Source organism: Rhyacophila brunnea, unplaced genomic scaffold (assembly GCF_057557595.1).
Source record: "Rhyacophila brunnea isolate RB1 unplaced genomic scaffold, BYU_Rbru_1.0 scaffold_11, whole genome shotgun sequence".
Classification (NCBI taxonomy): Eukaryota; Metazoa; Arthropoda; class Insecta; order Trichoptera; family Rhyacophilidae; genus Rhyacophila; species Rhyacophila brunnea.
The window spans coordinates 26,902,851-26,923,866 of record NW_028232763.1 but is presented as its reverse complement, the minus strand read 5'-3'; the positions used below and the strand labels follow the sequence as shown (position 1 = coordinate 26,923,866).

At 33.6% G+C, this 21,016-nt stretch overlaps 1 protein-coding gene across 4 annotated transcripts in view; it reads right to left on the bottom strand.

Annotated features, from left to right (window-relative positions):
• Eaat2 (Excitatory amino acid transporter 2) overlaps positions 1-21,016 on the bottom strand; it is a 54,291-nt gene that overhangs the window by 11,239 nt on the left and 22,036 nt on the right. For 2 of the 4 annotated variants that reach the window (XM_085960221.1, XM_085960222.1), the window contains exons 2-5: positions 7,763-7,939; positions 4,955-5,291; positions 3,493-3,657; positions 1,837-2,045 (exon numbers count right to left, since the gene is read on the bottom strand). In XM_085960221.1, coding sequence (XP_085816347.1) covers positions 1,837-2,045; positions 3,493-3,657; positions 4,955-5,291; positions 7,763-7,922 — 871 coding nt within the window. In that variant the 5' untranslated portion in view covers positions 7,923-7,939. Of the gene's footprint in view, positions 1-1,836; positions 2,046-3,492; positions 3,658-4,954; positions 5,292-7,762; positions 8,130-8,407; positions 8,526-21,016 lie in introns of those variants that run through there. The other 2 variants (XM_085960220.1, XM_085960223.1) reach the window with 2 other exon arrangements.

Genomic DNA, 21,016 nt, shown 5'->3' with positions numbered 1-21,016 from the left:
GGCATATTGTAAAGAGATACGAAGATTACACCCCTTTGAGAGCACGAATCCGGCAGTAGGTACTCGTATGTAGGTTTTGTGAAAATGAGTTTTTCCGCTTACAACACCGACAATTAATCTGCTCTATTTCTGCTCTTAACGTCAGTTGCGTAGCTTTTTAAAAAATTACATACACGAATACTTGTTCATTTATGATATTATTAGAAATGCTACAATATACCTAGTACGCTATGAATTTAAATAGTTAAAAAACCAAAATGGTTGTTTGGTTATGAACAGCATTTGGAATTTACTATTTTTACGAAGGTGCCTAACTGTTACTAGGGCCATACACTCAAACCTTATCACGGAAACATTCAGGTAGGTAATGTATAACAATTTACCTACATGTCAACTAATTAAAAAAATACATGTATGTTTTTGTTGTAATTAAGTCTCGAACTGTTGAGTATCACCAGTGCTTTCCAACCCTTTTTGTACCTAGGCATACTATTTAAAATTTAAATTATTCAATTTTCGCGGCACAGTGAAAAATAATTACATACTTACATACCTAAGTAAAACTTCTAAAATGCTTATATTTTGCATATTTAAAATGTAAAAATATATCCAAATGGTTTTCATAAGGCCGCGGCACAAAAGTGTTTATTTTGATATTTGTATTTATACCTCGAATGCAATAAGATAAATTGTTTGTAGGGAATTATTATTATTTCATATTATAAAACAATGGTAAACAATTCGAAAAAATATGAAACCAAAAATCTTCATTTATTGCGAACAGGTTATCGGATTGCATTCAAATTATAAGCAATAACTAGCTCTACGATCGGATCTCGCAAGTTTGTGCCACGGCCTGACTATAGATAGATGGGTTTGGTTTTTCGTAATAGCACATTATGAATTATATGAATACAAAACATTTAAACGTATGAAAGAATGGGTGTTTACAGGCATGCTGTATGAAAATGATTAATAACCCAATTTTCTTACATAACTGTTAGACTGTATCAAGTTAAATTTGTATATAAAGTTGATTTGAAGTTTATCATTTAATGTGGAAATATAATTTGACGATAAAGTCTTCACCTTGAAAGCCTATATGAAAAATAAAATGTACCAATTGAATATTTAAGTCGTTAGATATAACTTTTCATATAGAAATAGTGCCAATAGTCTTAAGGCTATACTTCAGTTGAGGCATGGTCTAAAAAGATCGTGGCTAGGCGATGCGCGGATTGTGCAAATGACGCGTGCTGAACGAAATATAATTTGTCATAAAAATTCAAAATGCGTCCATTTTATGTTATGTTTATTGTTATATTACTAATAATAATAGTATATTCTTTGACATGTTTTTTTTTTTAAGTACGTACGTAAAGTTTTTTAGTCATCTTTACACGATTTAAGAATATATTCATCCGACGCCATGATAAAACAAATCGACGTGCGTACACCTCGACAGTTGGTCTCCGATTGGCGACGAGTGCCAAATTTCGTCGCACCTACTGTTGAAAATTATTTGCTGTTTCACTGAAGTACGCTCTTAACAAATTCTCCAAATGCAAAATCAAATTTCAGAAAAAAAAAATTAAGAATATTTTTTTTTGGCATACTAACCAATCGCTCGCAGCACTACGGTGGGGAAATTATGGTAAATAAGTCAGCTAAATTGATACTATGCAACTTCAGGTTATTATAATCTAATAATGATATACTAACATGAATGAAGTATGAAGTAGAGGTTGTAAAATAGGGTATTATAAAATAAACAAAAACCACTACATAATGGTAGTCAATAATAACCACTAAAAATAGACATCAATTTCCACAAACCTAGATCGTCCACAGAAAGAATCTTTCCGGCGATGACGCTACTGATGCCAATTGGGGTAAGCCACATAACGCCACTTACCATCTTCATGATGACCTCAAAAACGGCCGTAAAGAAGTCTATTACCACTTGGCCTTTGCTGCCAAGCGTCCCTAGAACTGTTCCAAACACTAGGCAGAAGAATACGATTCCCATGGTGTTGGTTCCAGATCTGAAAATATCGAACATAGGTATACAAAAGCATTATCGACAATGTTTCTTTAAAGACTCTTCCACATACTGAGACTTCGAAAGATCGAATCGAAGTATGACAATATAAAATTGCACAAAAAGAACAATCCAATGGTGGAAAACTCCAATTATTTAATGCGGGTTGGAGAGTACATATTCATTTGAAATTTAAATAGTTTGAGTTTTCAGCCAATTGAATGATTAACACCAGTGGATTTTTATTTTTATGAAATTTTGAATTATATTACATTGTTTTGAATTTATATAATATTGTGGTGTTCGTGAATCTATGCCGAGCTTATAATGATGTCACAAAAATCTGGTCTAGACGGAGCGTTGATGCTCGCTTAATTTTCACTGCAAAATACCTATACGGCAACTCGTTTAAAAATAATCAAAATACACTCATCCTCAGATTCGATTTTCTTTGATGCAGATGACGCAATAGATTCGTCAAAAGCTTTAAATGGTGCCGCGAAACAGTTCAAACCAGTTATACCTACTATTTTTGAATTTGGTATATCAAAATTCTAAAACGATGCGTATTTCTTACAAATTGAGTTTACCCAAAGTATAACAGAATAACTGCAAGTAAAATTAAAGGGACCAACAATATGACTAGGTACTCAGGTAACAGATAGTAGGTACTTCTACACAAAAAAAAAATCATTAATTAATACTGTGTGTTATCACTGTCATTTGCAACAATAATTATTTTTAATTACATAGTGTGATTCTAAGAAAGATATGCATTGGCATTATTTTACTACTTTGGTAGATGGAATTTATAGTTTTTTATTTAATTTGTATCGTATGTTGTGGGGGCCCACTTTCTGAAGTGGGCCCCCAGGCTAGGATCTTTGACGGGCCCGCTACCTATCGCAAAAGATAAAAACAGTGTGACGCTCTACAGTAGCGTTTTCCAAATGGTGTACGCGGTAAAATTAATGTGTACCTATATTTAGTGTTTTTTGTATATTTGAATTCATCTATTTGAATTATGGAATTGTCGAGTATCGATACACAATCAAAAATTGTATCGTATAACCACATATTTTTAAATAATACTAATATTGAAGAAAAATAGCCCGCAGGCGACTTTTTTTTTACTATTCGAGAGAATTTTTGATGTGTGTTTAAATCACTTATCTGGTCGATTCGCCACGCCGGGCCCTTCCTGAGCCCGGCCCCCCAGGCTAGAGGCCTGTCACCCTCCCCCCCTTTGTGGGAGGCATAGGTCAATGTCTCGGGTCTCCATGTCCTTAAACCCTCCACTGACCATGTTATTGTACTAATACATACATTTAAAACTGACGAGCTTTGCAGAGATTCAATGCATTGTCTATAATCACTTTATTACTATCACATAATAGTAGGTATGTATATATATGATTTTATATTTAAATAATTAATTTTAAATAAAATACCTGTATTTTAGGGTTCGCACCTCCACAAAATTTGATGATAAGTCATTGCCGTTTGAATCAGTTAAATTAGTGGCATCGTACCCTTGCGGCCGATGCTCTACTATTTCATAAACTGTATGTGTTTGCTGAAATGCAGCCTGGAAAAGGTTGTCGGGAAACATATTTCTGAAAAATATACTATAAGATTAATTATTACATTAAAATCTAATCAGTGTATTTCTTCAAATTGTATGAATTATCAGTGGGATACGGTCAATATATGCTGTAGACTCTCCGCATCCCCAGAAAATAAATTTTAATTAACTTTACTTGAAATGTTTCAATATTATTATTATTAAGTAATTATTTTTAAAATATATCAAGAGAGGCTGTAACACATTATACCTACTACCATGGCCCCCACATTCTGAAGCGGGCCCCCAGGCTATGATTTTTGACGCCCCCCCCTACCTATCGCTAAAGATAAAGGCAGTGTGATGCTCTACAGTAGCGTTTTCCAAATGGCGTACGCGGTAAAATTAATGTGTACCTATATTAAGTGTTTTTTGTATATTTGAATTCATCTAATTGAATTATGGAGTTGTCGAGTATCGATACACAATTAAAAATTTTATCGTACAGCCACATAATTTTAAATAATAATAATATTGAAGATAAATAGCGACTTTTTTTTACTATTCGAGAGAATTAAATTTGTGATGTGTGTTTAAATCACTTATCTGGTCGATTCGCCACGCCGGGCCCTTGCTGAGCCCGGGCCCCAGGCTAGAGCCCTGTCAGCCCCCCCTTTGTGGGGGCCATGCCTACTACTGTATCGGCCACCCGCCAAGATTTAATTAGTCACAAACCCTGAGTTGTAATATGTAGCAAAATATATCAGGTAAATATTATCTATCTACTTTTCATTTTGGTATTTCACGCAGACAAAGTCGCGGGTGATCGCTATTGTACAAAAAGATACTATTCAATAATATAAATAAAAAATAGTATTAAAAAAAAAAATTAAAAAAAAATTTGTAAAAATGATCGTGGAATGTGAGGAAAAATTGTTGAAAATGATCTTCTGAAATCGAGGGCACCCAATAGAGGACGATAATGTACCATATTCAATCCGTAATCGTCTATGGAGTCAAAACCTGGACGCGAAAGAACGGACCATCAGAATATGGAAACTGTTGAGATGAAGCTGTATTGCGTACTATGAAAAATTCCAGGGCTGATCACATTAACAACGAGGAAGTATATGTTATGCAACGACAAGTATATTTAACTACAGCTCATAATACAGGGAACGGTAGAAAGCAGCAGAGGCATAGACAAAAATATAATCTTTTTGGTATGTAACCTCAGTTAGTGACTGGACCAGGGTAGGGAGGCATACTGCAAATCGGTCGCCAATAATTATCGATGGAAGATGGCTCATATTATAATATATTATTATATAAAAAAAAACATTACTCACCTACCCAGATCGAGCAGGCTGTCCAATATATTCACGTCCCTGGTATCTTTAGCTGCGCTAGAAGACATAACTCTCAGTCCAGGGTCCCCTGGATGAATCGCCATCACCAAGCAAATGCCGAGAAAAGCGTTGAACATTGAAGTCGTCACAAAATATATCAATGTCCTAACAGCGATCTTTCCATTCATCTTGGCATTAAGGCTTGCCGATCCGGCGATCAGACTCGCAATTATCAACGGCAGGATCATTAGCTTTAATATTCTCATGAAGATCTCGCCAGGGTAGGAGATTAGCATTATAGAAATTGGCATAAGGTGGAGCGATCTTAATCCGAGCCCTGGAAAATGAATAATGCTCGTACATTAAATTTACTTGACTAATGTTAGGCACACTTGTGATTCAAGATCTATCAACAGAGCAGGTTATATAGTTCAGATACCTAGGAGTGGATCTCATCAACTATCAAGGTCTCAATACCTAGTGAAATTAAATGGCAAACAAACCAGGCTGCATCCATTTCAGGATGTCAACAAGATTGTTTGAAAAAAAAAAGATTTGGTAATAGACAGAAAAATATGTACATATTTTTAAAATATTCTTAATAAAAATTAGGTACAAGGTACAACATATGTGATCGAGGTTCGATCAAACATATTCAAAACTAAAGGTATATTGCGAACCCTAGAGAAGGGAAACTCGGGGTGCATTGCAAGTAAACCTCTCTGAGATCAAAATATAAGATAATATGATTATATCCGAAAAAAATATGAAGTCAATGATGTGGTGAGATAGAGAAAATATAGATAGTAGCGGCATGACTTCGAAAAGAGACCCATAGATGGCGCTGCCCATTGACTGGACGCCGCAAGCGCTATGTGGACGGACGAGGATTTAACTCAATGTTAGCTCCGTAATTTTTATCTCTCGCAGTCTTACAGCCAGTCAGCTTAGTCTGATTAGCGCTGACCACAGAACACATAATAAATGTAATTCCGATAGGCCATATACCAATACAGTAAAGTTTGACGCAGGGTTTTGAATGTGTGAGTGTCCTACGAAAATGAACCACGCATTATAGGCGTGAAATAGTGCAACAAAATTAAATGAGCGTCCACCGCAAGCATGCATACACCGAGAGCAGTTGTCATTATTCGACGTATGACGTATTCTTGACACGTATTTAAATTTATCCCGTATTCTTTCTTAATCGAGATGGTTGCCTGCTTTTCCTTGACCGTTAGGTATTTCAATTCCCATTATTTATGAGTTCCCTGGCTCTGACCTTTTTGGTCATACAGGTTCTCTATTTTTAAAACTAAGCACCTTACACTATCCAGATTCGTTTCTAGTGATAAGTGTGGTTTCTCGTTGTAAAATAAAATACTTACCTGAACTGAACTAATTTTTTGGCAAGTTCATCTAGTTATTTGGTCGAGCGAGTCATCATATCTTGTTCATCTATGTCCGTGTACCGTTTGAAATATTCTCTTTTATTATTGATTAAATCTATGTGAACTCTGAATAAATACTAAGCCGAAAGTTTCTCCATTTTATGAATAAAACATACTATTTTTGGAATAGACTCGTGGAAATTATAGCGCGAAACTAGAATTACACACACCGTGATGCATGGAATAGGAAACCCGCTGGTCGCCGTTTTCCGTTCTTCCAATAGATAGATGGTAATAGGGTTCCAAATAGAAAAGAGATCGCTTCGAGTAGGGGCTGGTGGAGAGAGTTGTCGGAGCAAGTCAGGGCCCACCACGGGTTGTCGCGCTCATGATGATAATTGATGAATTAAGAATTTAAGACTTTATTTTCAATAGTTTAAAAAAAATGATAGTCGTCGTTTCATCGCGGAATATTTAATATTAAAAAAATAATTTAAATATTATTTATCATTCTACAATAAATAGTATTTCCAAAGAATAGTTGCATTTTTTATGAAATATATTCTTTCGGCTGTGTGTGACATGAAATAATGACATACAAACATGAAAAACCTACATAATTTTGAAAACACAAACACACAAAGAAAAAATCTTTTTTACATAACTCAATTTGGAGAGCGCTTATGAGCAGGTATTAAAAAAGCCAATAGTTAAAATTTGTCGCAATTAAGCATGGCAGTTGTAGCATAGTGGTAATGCACAGGGCGCGATACCCAAGAGACGCAGGTTCGATCCTGCCGGGTATCTTGCTTTTTTCAAAAAAGATTTTTTCTATTGGCTATATTTTCTCATGAGTGTTTTCAAAATTATATATATTCAATAATTAGAATGGTACATTCTTAAAATCTTGTGAATTATTCGTTGAATAATAGAAATAGATAATTAAAAATGAAAAAGTCATGCGTGTTAATAATGGATTTAAAATTTATATTGCATTTATGGTATCTACCTATTATGTTATTGAAATATTGTAAGAATTTCGTTACTTTTTGAATAGGACATTAATAAAACATCTGTTATGAATTATTATGATTAACAGGTGACTAAATATTCATAAGGGAAAATGATGAATGAACCGGATTTATTTCCCATTACAATATGCCGATATAAGATGAAAATGTTCATCAAAGCTATTACTTTACAAAGTCAAATAAAAGTTTATATATATTATAAATAAACGATAGAAGGTACAAATTAATACGACTTTTTTAAGAAGCAAATTTTATTGTTCTGCAGTTTTCAAAGATGCACAGATGTATGAATATCCTAATTCGAAAAGTTATATGCTTATAATATCGTTCGTTGATGGTGCTAGAATGACGATTAAACAAATAGGTTTTAAATAATTATTACTCACCGAAAACAATTCCAAGCAGGACCCCTGAGAGTGTGACGAAGAGCAGAAGATTTTCACAAAGGCAGCGTCGGGCCCCAGTGCGCTCGACGGGGGCCAACGAGGCCTCAGTGGGTGCCGTCGCGCCCCTGCCAGGCGCACCTCCGCCTCCGCCTGGCCCCATCTTCGCGAACAGGTAACCTGAAAAACGTCCCGCCTTCTCCATGACTGAACCCTCTCTTGAGTTGCGCCACCCGATACCCTCTTCAACCCTACCGTACGACCCTAAGCTCGGCCCTCGCTTTAACGACACGTCTGTTGTTAGTACCCGTCGTGCCGGATTTAAGAAAACCGTTTTGATTTTGTAAAAAAAATCTACCAAATACAAAACCCTCCGTTATCACTTTTATTCCCCTAATATTCGCCAAATATATTTTTAACTTAAAAACTTTATAGCGAAGACAACAACACCGATAATAATACAATCAAAGTAATCAGCTGTTGAATCTTCAATGAATATAAGTATTTTTATTCTTTTAAAGAATATTTAGCGATATTTTAAAGCACTTTTTATTGTGTTATAAATAACATTGGAATATTTTACTAATTAAATGTTTGAAACTTAGTAAATGAATGAATTTGTTTTGTTTTTAAACGGAAGTACTAAACGTGGGACAAAACGACTATCAGCTCTCGACGCCGACTTTCCAACTGAGTGAGGCGGGGTATATCGATCGTGTGCCATCCCCGCGCCCTTGCAGCGTCAAAGCCTTATCTCCTTAGCCTTCCGTTGACGATGTGCATTTATATTGCATCGAATGTATGCTGTGCGCTTAGATATTGTCCTCAATTTAAACAATAACCGCCACATATTGACGATAGGTAGTATAACTAAATCAAATATTGATTAATAATTACGATGTTTGTTACCAAGACGTCTACAAATATGTTTATATGAAATTTTATCTCCCCATTCTCGTAACATTAATTATATTTTGATTATAGACACTAGTTCCGTTTGATTTCACACAGCTGTAACTTATTTTTCATTATCCATGTCCATTCTGCAGGTTGAGCATATTATGAATATTGCGTCTCTAAGAATACCTGTTGCCTGTGGCTTTATTCGTAGGCCAAATCAGTATTCCGTGTCTTTGGGTGATATTTAGCGATATACACGCTGGAATTCGGTTGACTCGGAGAATAGGCAAGGTACTTTGAGACTCTCTTGAGATATCCGTAGTATGTGACCAAGCCAGATCCAGCGCTACATCGGCAAAATCAAACCATCTGCAAGTCCAGTATCCGCCGCAAGCACCTCGTTCTCAAAGCTCACCATTAGGTTGCTCTGAGTCTTCTTAAGAGTCCATGATTCGGTACTGTAGAGTCCTTGCTCTAACAATAGCTTAATATGTTTTATCGCTTTATTCCAATATGAATGGGAGAGAAGAGCCGAGTTAGCGTATTTATGATGTGTATACTGTCATAATGCAAGTGTTGAAAAGGGGATATTTGGTTCTAACGTATAAGTCCCAAACGTCCGAATTGGGTTGAATGTTGTTCAAGCCACTTCCAATAGGATAATGAACTTTGTTGTAACGTTGACTAGTCAAAATTTATTGAATTATATACATTGTGTATATATGCAGGAGCAGGAGCTTGTAAACGATAGCCGCAAAGTAGGTTTAAAGATAAATGTCTCGAAGAAAAAAGTAATGGTAAACTGTTTTGTTGAACCAAAAGCGATCCTCATCAACGGTGTTCAAATCGAGCGAGTCAACGACTATGTTTATATTGGACAACAATTAATGTCAACTGACTGTGGTGCGTAAGATGAAACCAGACTGGCATGGAATACATTTGGGTATCTACCTAGAGAGTATCTTAAAAAGTGACATATCGTCGCTATAGGATTGGTTTCCCGAATATCCGTTTTTGTCAAAATCGACCTTTTGATGCAGAATGTTTTTTTGTATCTTATTGGACTAGAACCATCCCTTTCTTTAAATTACTTTGTAATGGTAATGAATACATCATCCATTTGGTGTAAAAATAACAATTTAAATATCTCCATGTATTTAAATATAGGATTATGAAATTTGTTTTTCGTCTCCTGAACATTTGGTCTATTCGGGAAACCAATCCTACAGCGACGATATGTATGTCTTAACCGTAAAGTGTTCAACCAATGTGTGCTACCAGTGGTCACGTATGCATGTGAAACACGGTTAGCGCAACGTGCCATGTAAAGGTGCTTATTGGCCATAATGCGGAACAAAATAACCCGATGGATAATGAAGCAGATAAGAGTACGCGATGTGATAGAGGTCGCTCGGCGAGTGGACAACCGCTGGACAAATGCCATCATACAATAGTACCAAGGGGCACTAACTAATCACCCACAGAGACGCCATAAAACCTGCTGAATAGACAAACCCATAAAGTTCGATGGATGTACGTGGCAGCGAAGAACAAATACGGAGGAGAGTGGAGAGAGATAAGTGAGGCTTTCATCCAGCAGTGCATCGATCACAGCTGATGATGACGGTGATGATAAATAATGAGTGTTTGTTAATTAACTGTTCAATGGAAGATGGCATTCTTTCATTCTGTAGTATTAAACACCGTATGGTAGAAAATTTAATTATTTATACAGTCATATGTTCGAATCATGAGACTGGATTCACTTTATTATGTATTTTTTTAATCAATTTGTGTTTGATCCAGTTCATGGATATGCAGGATTGAGCTAATGGCTAACAATCGAGCCTTGTAAAATGTATGTTAAATATAATAATTTCTACACCCAACAAGTCTATATTCGCGATCGTAGAGCGGAGATGGCGATTTATTTTGAAAGTGAATTGGCACACTTTCTTGATATGTCTACTTACCTATATTTTATTTGATAAAAAATCATGAAAACCATTATATTGCATAATAAAAATTTCATTATCACAGTGGAATCTAAAAGGTTAAAAACGTCATTATATTGTAAAACAAATATTATCTTATTAATATTTAAAAATTACTAAGAATTTAATTATTTTTAACAGTAATTTGTCAAAAAATCTCTGTTTGCTTTGAATAAATATCTTTTACAACGCTTCAATTAGGTAAGTACCGAAAATAATTTATTTTTTCTGTTATCAACCTTTTTGTGTAATTATTTTTTAATATATGAATATCAGCAGGTAAAATAGTTACAGTTTAGTCGCAAAACTCAACGATTTTATAATGCGATCAGTATAATGTTACCACGTAATGTAGGTATAAATTAAAAAGAAAAGCGTGTATCGCTAGTTATACCCCGTTTACACGTCCATGTATTTACTGCTGATAGTACATACGTATTATCGGGGCCATTACAAGAAAATGCACGTGTAAACACGTACCTATTATCGTGCAAGTTGCAAGATTGCATGCGTGGATCAAAAAAGTTCAGAAGCTTCTGTAGTTTCAGGCGACAGTGAACCAAAATCATGATAATAGATTTAAGCAGTCAGTAGGTCAATGCTGTCAAACTTAAAGGGATGTGATTGAGGGTTTTGTTTATCAAGATAAGTCAAAAGCCAAGGTTCTTCCATTATAAATGTCGGATGATTAAAAGGATGGTGAAGTAGATTAATTTCGGAATTGAAGGGGTTATCGTAAGACAATTATATGCCACATAATTATGAATTCGTTGATTTTAAATAAAAATTCCCAGGGCACACACTCACGTTTTACTAAAGACACTTAAAAAAAAAAAACAAATGTCTCAATATTATGATATATGTGTAGTTATTGGAAATTCAAATTTTGCTCTAAAATGGTTATAACATGATATGCCACACCAGTAACAATGAACACCGGTCAGTCATACACGCCTTCTTGCTCCAAACAAAATAATTATTTGTGTAATATATCGAACATTTTAAATGAGGATAGTGATTTTTCCTGTTACAATAGTGATGTTGATCAAGAATATGTGAACAACAAGCAAGAACATTATATTGCTCATATCTCCAAACTATGTTTCTGTGGCATATCATTGTCTTGAAAATTGAGCAAGGTTTTCTTGAACACGACTCCAGTATTCTCCATCTTGTTTGATGATGTTGAAATTAGATAAAAATACATAAGTGCGTAAGATTGGTAGTTTTTAAATGTGACGTTGGGGGTACATTAGGATTCCATTGACTGAAAAGAGGATGAATATCTCCGCTCTGAAAGCAATAAATGTGTAAGACTGCCTCTCTGTATAATATAATAATATCATAACTAGGGAACACAAAAATAATGAAAGGTGGGTTGCCTTCTTGGCGAGGTTGTACAACGTTTATAATCTTGAGTGTCGACAAATATTTAAAGAATATATTATTTTTAATAGTTACGTCTGTATCATAATGTACATTAAAGTTTGTCACGTAAATGTAGCGCGCATTACATATTGGTTATACCTATTCGAGGACACGCCATTTATGGTCTGACCGTCATTAAGTAATACACCGAACCTGGCTTCAAAATCATGGCCCATGGTGATTGGATTTTACATTTCTATTTTATTAATATGTTCTGTGGTCTCATCATAAATGGTATACGCTGAAAATTGATCAGATAGGTACAATAAAATTGGAATGTTAAAAAATACTTTATTTTAACGAAAATATAACAAAAGTCCAACCAATTTATGGTCACCATGTGAATCACACTAGTTTACTTTAGTATTAATGTTTATAAATTTAATATATTATAATTTATATATTAAGTGTAAACATTTTCTATAAAGTCACTCACGAAAAATCATATTTCGTCAGCATATTTATCGCGGTAGTAAATTGTTTTACAGTAAACAATATCTAAATAAATATTGATACTGCATTAATTAAAAAAAATTTACATAGATATTAAGTTTCAATGTTAATACGAATATAATAATTTTATGTGAATATTCTAGAAATATATTTTTTTGTTATAGCGTTTTACAACCAGCGCATTTATTCTATACACAGTGCGGCTATCGAGGGTAGTTTATCATATTTACGTATTGAGGTATTGTAATTGTTAAAAAAAAGTTAGACGTCTAAACTGTCTATCTTGCTCTAAAAGTTAAGACAGCCAAGGGACGGGCTGTTAAAACCAGTGACGTCCCGTGGGGGTAGGCAGATTGAGCGTCGCTTGGGGGCGGCAGTTACTCAAAGGAGGAGAATAATTAGGTATATTTAGAAATAGCAACCTAAACTTAGTAATAATGGAAATATCGTTCTATTAAAAAAATCAGCTCACTGGTTCGAAAAAAAATGTATTAATTAACATACAAGATTTAACACGACTGTATTTTTTTGTCGGGTTCGCGATGTCTAGTTTACTTTCGTTGTACTTAGGCGTTACTTCTTGATGACCAGCAATTACTCGTGCAGATTTGCTAATTATAGGTAGTACCTACATACTTACCTAATTTAAAATTTATCTAAATATATTTACCAGTCACTCGTGTGTTTTGGAAGTTGTCAGGTTTATTTTTAAATGTATTTGAAACCGTGGACTCGCAGTATTGTCGATTGAAACAAAGATGGCATTTAAATTAGATTTAATAATGTATCCAAACAATACATTTCTTAGATATTTTAGTCACGAAAGGATGATAATAAATACTGTATAAAAAATGGGGCTGCATTTTGGCGCTGCCTAGGGGCGGCATTTTGTTTAGAGATGTTACTGGTTAAAACATAGCACTTTTATCTACGTTGCATAAGAAAAATCCTCCGCGATGTACTTTTTCTGATGTTTAGAACATATTATATAAATGTAGTATATAGTACATATATTTTTTTGGACTATTCATTATGTCAAGATTTAAAATTCGATTAACTCGCGTAGCAAACGAAGGAAAAAACAAAAATTATTACAAATCGTCAATTATTCAGACAAATAATAGGTAACGGCTTAACAAACATGTCAATTTTGTTTGACTGTTTGTAGTGATGTAGTGATGTCCTCTTATCACCCTTATAATCACTCCTACGAAATGAGCCACTGCCCTAAGTAATGATATATTAAATATAAATAATTACAAGATAAAAAGAACTTTTTATATAGAACGTTTTTAAATTTTCAGTTGAATTATTATGTTCAATATGCTCAAACTTGTACTTACTTGATATGAAGTAAATAAAAAACAAACAAACAAATATAGAATACTGAAATGTTGATTTCCATAGTAAAATACATATATATTAATAATTTAGTTGCTAGGACCACCCACTTAGCAACCAATAATAGTGGATTGGATTACGGATTTCTTCCGAAATAACTTTTCATACAAAACAGAATTAACTGAAAATGAATTCAATTCTACTTAAAGATGGCTAAAAGTATTAAAAGAATGCATTGGCATCGTGTTCTGATATATTCTAAAAGTTTCAAATGTCTAGCTAGTCGGGAATTTAGTTAAAAAAATCGATTGCAAGATTTGTACTGGACAAACAACCACCGGACAAACAAGAATACGAGCTAATAAAAACGTTGTAAAATAGATGGCGGTAATTCTGCCAAATATAGTATCGACCGGTAGATTGCGATCGACCTGATAACCCTGATATACAGACACTAAAAAATTTATTATTGTTATTTTAAATTAGTTTATGCGTTTAATCCAGGGATTGATAATTACAGAATTGCAATCTCTAGTATCCACATAATAAAACGTTTTAAAGATTTTATTCATCGATAAAAGGTACACATTTTATCGGAAAATTAATATCTGAACACGAGTATCAGACCGTGAACCCATACAAATAACAAAGAAAACATGAAAGAGTATCGCGTAGTACAATCTTGTATGGTTTCAAAAGTTGTATAAAATGTATAAGGAAATTATACGATGCCTTTGCGATAGTAATGTAGCTGTCAGTATGTGAGTGATCAAATATCTATTTTGAATGTATCAAATTATTCGACCGCAATAATAATTTCTCAGCTAGTCATATTCCAGTAAACAACTTTTATCTGTATCATCAGATTGAATGGCGATATGAAATACGCTATCGCAATGGAAAAGTAGTCGAATATCAATTCCCATAGTCTCATATCATATGATGACTGTAATAATATATAACATTCACAGGTACTCGAATTCAAACCGCTGACTCGTTCAAGATAATTATGCACTAGAATATAATGTTTATGTATTACTTTTGATTGTATAAATAACGAAGAATGATTGATCAAAATGTCACTCGGAGATACGTTTCCAGTCTGTTACCATCGCAGTCTCTATATCGCTTCGCCCAACATCTGATTGTACCGAGGAGCGGACCTCGGATCCGTACCTATCATAAGTTTATCATTGTAACCTGAACTGCTGTAACATCTATTGTACCAACCATTACGTGCCTTATAAAACTCGCTCCTGCACACATCTTCGACTTCTCCATCAACATCGTCGAACCCCACAGTGGTGACCCCGACGTGATTAGAAGGACACCAGATTGGTGACCCCGACGTGATCCTCTCCATCATCAGAAGGACCACCCGAAATTGGTGACCCCGACGTGATCAGAAGGACACCAAATAATACCTAAGTAGGCTTAGGATTCTTAGGTATTTAGATATTTTTTTTGAGCGGCCCCACAACCAAATATCAAAAATATCTATCTCTTTCAGACAATTTTGAAACATTTAAGCCCAATTTGTTAGTTTATTTAAATATTTTTGGATAATTACATATTTTTACATATTCTAGGTTTAAGCACCTATTTTCACAAAAACACAAAATTTCAATGTTCCTGGACCAATTGAATAGTGTTTTAAATAAAACTACTGGACTTTAAACGCTGCAGAATATTTATTAAAGCTGTTTTGGAAAATCCATCAGATTCCTCAGATGTTTCAATTTTTTCAACTTCAGAAATAGTTTCATTTACACACGCAATACAATATCTGTAGAAGTGGAAGAAGTTTTTCCGTGTATAAAAATTTGCTGAGATCATATCGTCAAAGATTCACTTGAATTAATTTGAAGCATTATTTTATTATTAATAATATTAATATATATAATATTAATATTATTAATAACCCACGGTGGTCGCGTGGCTTAAGCGTTGGACTATAACGCCGTGGGTCCCAGGTTCGAATCCTGGGTCTGGCAAGTACACATATTGTTTTTTCAATTTGTGTCTGTCTGGGTATGGACCTAATAGGTTGAGCAAGAGGCTGACATCCATTTCTTGTAAAAAGCAAAATCTGTTAATACATACTATCCAACAATAACTTATTGGCTATGTTTTAAAACTGTGAACCAACAAGCTCCTCCCATTTTTAACCGTACTCTATTATAGACTAACAAGCGCTTCCCAATTTAGTCGACGACAGCGTCTTCCGGCTTATGCCTAAATCTTCTTGTTGGACAGTACCTCTACTCTGTGGAGGCCCATATGATCCTATTAGGATCGGACATGGTCGAAAAAAGAATTATTTAATTATTTATTGTAATATAGCGTTTTCTGTTTGTGAATAAATAATAAATTAACTGTTGAAATATAAATGATTTATTGTAATCGGTATCTACCTATTTGAATTTTTAGCACCTATTTTTGTTTTTTTAGCACATATTTATGAAATTTTAATCCAATTATATCTACATATTTTAGGCACCTATTATTCATTTTTAGCACCTAAAAATCATAATCCTAGTAATAATCATATAATCGGTAGAGCAAAATTTTTTTTCTTGACTGTTCAAGCAATCCAATTGCTGGCAACATGCCAAAAATTTGCTGACATTGCATTATCCGCTCAATGAATATTATTTATTACACGGGTTAGAATATTGCATTAAACGTATGAAGATACTATACATACAGAATCTTAATAGAATATTTATAATATAACTCAGGGTTAATAATACTAATTGACATGCTGAGGATTGAATGAATACGAGTGTACTTGTGACCAAGTTGAGTAAATCAACTTGAAAGTAGAATATGCGGTTGTAAATAATTCTATATTATTATGTAAGTAAGGTTTTGTTATCAAATAATACATTATGTATTATTATTATTATATTAAAAGAAAATAAAGTTGACATTTCTTTATTGTTTATTAATGTTTTAGTGTTTGAAAAAGGTACAATCAGGCCGAACAATCAAATTGTTTTGTTAAGAGACGTTGCTATGTAACAAAAGTATACAAAATTTTACACACTATCTCCATGGTATATAATCCAAATGAATAAGATATAACCAGGGAACACAGAATTAATGGGAACTGAAATACCTAACGGGTGTGGAGTAACAGGCAACCGTTCTCAAGTAGTGTGGAAGAATATGGGATAAACTTAAACACGTGTTAAGAATACGTTATTCTAAGCTTGTCTTTTGTTCTGACAACTGCTCTCGGTTTATGCACTGACGCTCATTCAATATTGATATATTTAAAGGTTGCAACACACACTATAATGTGTGCTTCATTTTCGTAAGACACTCACACATTCAAACCCCGGCTTTAAAATATAGTGTATTGAAGTATAGCCTATCTGAATTCTATTTACTAATAATAATCTATTCTGTGCATATAACCTTTCATGAACAGCTAGGTACATGTTTGAATTATGTTTCATGCATAATTCAGTATGTGTTGAAAGATGTTAAATACCGCGATCTATAGAGATGGAGCGTAAATGTATGAAATTGAAGAAAAAAAGGACCACCTTGATTAAACTACGCATTGTAGGTTAATTTACAGAGAGCTTCACACTACTGTTATATCATTTATTTGCCCGTTTGCAGGGGGTATAAAAAGACAAGCCAGTGATGCTAGACTTCGGCATTATTGTTTAATTAATGAATTCTAAAGAAGTTTTGTGTAAAACCGTTTATAACTACACTCTAACGTAAGTAATCACAATGAATTGGACAATTTGAATGGCAACTGGGCGACGTTCATATTATTTGTAGAGTTTACCAACTTAATCAAGCTTCACTCGCCTTGCGAATTAATTTCAAATATCATATCAGAAATAAAAATAATGTTTATTACTTCTTCTATTTATAGTTAAAATGCTTTGCTTCTAACCCAATTTGTGGGTGCCGAACGAAACCCCGAAGGCCGAAATCCCGAATTTTACAAGAGAGGCAAAAAACCATTTTTTGTAGAACAAATGGGTTTTGTCTCTCCTGTAAAAATTTGCGCAATCTCAACACTTATTTTGAATAGCGCAAATTTTACAAGAGACAAAAACCCATTTTTCCACAACAAATGGTTTTTTGTCTCTTTTGCAAAATTTGCGCAACTCAAGATAAGTGTTAAGATTGCGCAATTATTGCTGTTTGTATTTTTTTTTATTTTTCTGGATTTTGGCCTTCGGGATTCCAGCTATTCGGGATTTCGGCCATTCGGGATTTCAGCGTTCGGGATTTTAGTATTCGAGATTTCGTCCTTCGGGATTTCGGCTTTCGGGATTTAGACTTTCGGGATTTCGGCCTTCGGGATTCTGGCTTTCGGGATTTCGACCCAAATTCTCAATTTTTAATTATAATATTATAAACTATAATAATTCAATATTTTGTAATTACGCTTAATGTTCATATTAAAATGTACTTATAATTATTTATAAGTAGGCTTACCATAATAATTATGAAACTCTAAACTAGGATATGAACAGGAGATAGCTCAAAGAAACATATTTAGCCACCAAACATTGTTTTATTATTAAAAGTATGGACAAAAGAAGAATGCAGAAGATCTGCTGCAGCAAAAATTTAAATTATTTTGTTTATTTATTGTAGCAGTCGTACATACTTCTCACTGGAATAAACTTTTTTTAGCATTTCATCATTTTTATTAAATTTTCTCATAAAACAAGTTGCATGTAAGGCTGCGCGCACACGGCAAAGCGAAGTTTCGGATTCATCCGCCAAACGACGTTTGCGTTTTATTTGCGAGCCGATTGCGTTTTAAATGCGTGTCAAATGCGTCAATATTTCGACGATGCTGTCCAAGAGAAAACACGGTTTTCAAGGGGATTCATAAACGCCTTTTTTTGAAACTGCACCCTGCTGCGAGAGTATTTATCTTTCATTACAGTGGCGTACAAGGGTAAATAAATCAATATAAAATCAGTACGTAATATTGCATTATACCTACATTTATTTTCCCACTATTGCTTCTTTTGGAGCTGGACTGTTTTATATCGAAAGCGTTTTGAAAATTACCTATTGTTGAGCCTATTATATACCATCATCATCAATACTATCGACCGAAAGCCATAATATATAATAGTAAAAAAATACGAAATCTAACATAAATTTGGATATTTTATAGATAGGATAATACAATTTATCTATTACAGTTTGGTTTAGGCATAGCTTGATGAATTAAAAAAATGAACTTACAATATGTGTGATACGTATTTTTAATCTAAAGTTTAAAAAATAAGTAAGAATGAAAAAATGTGCACAATTTTGTCATATCGCCTAAAATATACCAATACTATTATGGTTTGGTAAGACAGGGCTTAATTGATTTTTAAAATCCAACCAATACCATCTGTAAATTGTAGTCGTATTTCAATAAGAACATATACAATTGACTGAAAAAGGTTAATGCGCACTATTTATGGCGGACCTTAACAGCTTACCTGCACCCTTCGCCACTGTACCTAGATTTATTTTCCCACTATTGCTTCTTTTGGAACTGGACTATTTTATATCGAAAGCGTTTTTAAAATTACCTATTATTGAGCCTTGTATGTATCATCATAAACTTTGTCTGATTAATACTATCAACCGAGGGTACTTGATGGAGTTTGAATTTAAATTCTAATTAATTTAAGTTTTGTACTATTCCACTTGAGTATTTTTTTGCGATCAGGCTTTTGCCTTTCAGCATTTTGCGCACTCGCCAATGGCAAATACACATTGACATCAAATTCTAGCTACAATAAAAAAAGATTATAACTTAATACACGAAGAAAGGGTAAAAACCTTATTACCTAGATACCTACTAAGTAAATGATGAAGTATAAAAACATAATATTTTGAATAATTTGAATATTTGCAGTGTTTCTAAAAAAACCCGTTGTAAATACGATTAATACATTCGGTAGGTAAGCGTATTAAAATGTCATTTCTCGTAAACAATAGTTTTCTCGTTGTGCAATATGTTGGGAGTTTAATAATATTAACTAATGAGAGATGTCACCAACTGTAACTACTCACTAAATAAAAAAAACGAATAAACAATGTTAAGGTATAGTTCGTAATATGCAAATTTAAATAATTTTTGATGAATACCTATATACCTATACCGAAAATATTTATATAAGTACCTATAGATACGTATTGAATTACCCACCTACCTATTCATATTATTATGAAATACATATTTAAAATAACACCATTCTTTTGGGAAAAATACAAGTAGGTGTGCATTTGGTTATATTCGATATTAAATAAGTATGTATCTTCAATAGAATCATGCCTCCTTTTTATGATTGTAGAATCTTTATGTAGGTATCGAATCTATAAAATATTTTTATTAAATTTAATCTGTTTTTAAGCGTGAAGGCTCGCCATAACTATAAGGTAAACTAAACCATTATTATTTATTTTGTAGTAAGTATGTACTTCTTTAATTATTTTTTTTATTAGTTGACACTTTTATTTTCTATAGATACACTAAAATGGAAACGGGTGCCAATAATAACATATTGAAGTGAGAATAATGAATACCTTCCTACTACTATCGATAGGTATGTTCCTGTGTACTTGTGTAGGTACATGTATATTTATATTAATTATTGTTTTCGTGTTAAAATATATTATTTGCGATTAATTGATAACAAAATTTAGATAATTTATCTATTCACCCGCTACAGTAAAATCTATAAAATATTTTAATTAAATTATATCTGTTGCTCTACATTGCATGAACGCCACTGAAGCAATGGAGTAATTAATTATGTCATACAATACGTGCCATCCTACCTACCACATGTTCTTTTAAATCTTCCCATTTAGGCCAGGACCGAACTTTTGAAAGCTGGAATTTATGGGGGCGCGTATTAAGAAATATTACTGATTAACCACATAATTATGTTCAGAAAGGCCTAATAAATTTTATTTACCAATGACAAACTCATGACCGGATGAGTGGGTATTTTTCATTAAAAACTTGGGTATAATGTAAAGGTTTAAGCCTACGCAATCTGCACCTAGCACATTGTCATATATAATAATATGAAGAATGTTAAATCTCAGTCGGTTCCACGACAAAACAGGACAGTGACAAAACAGA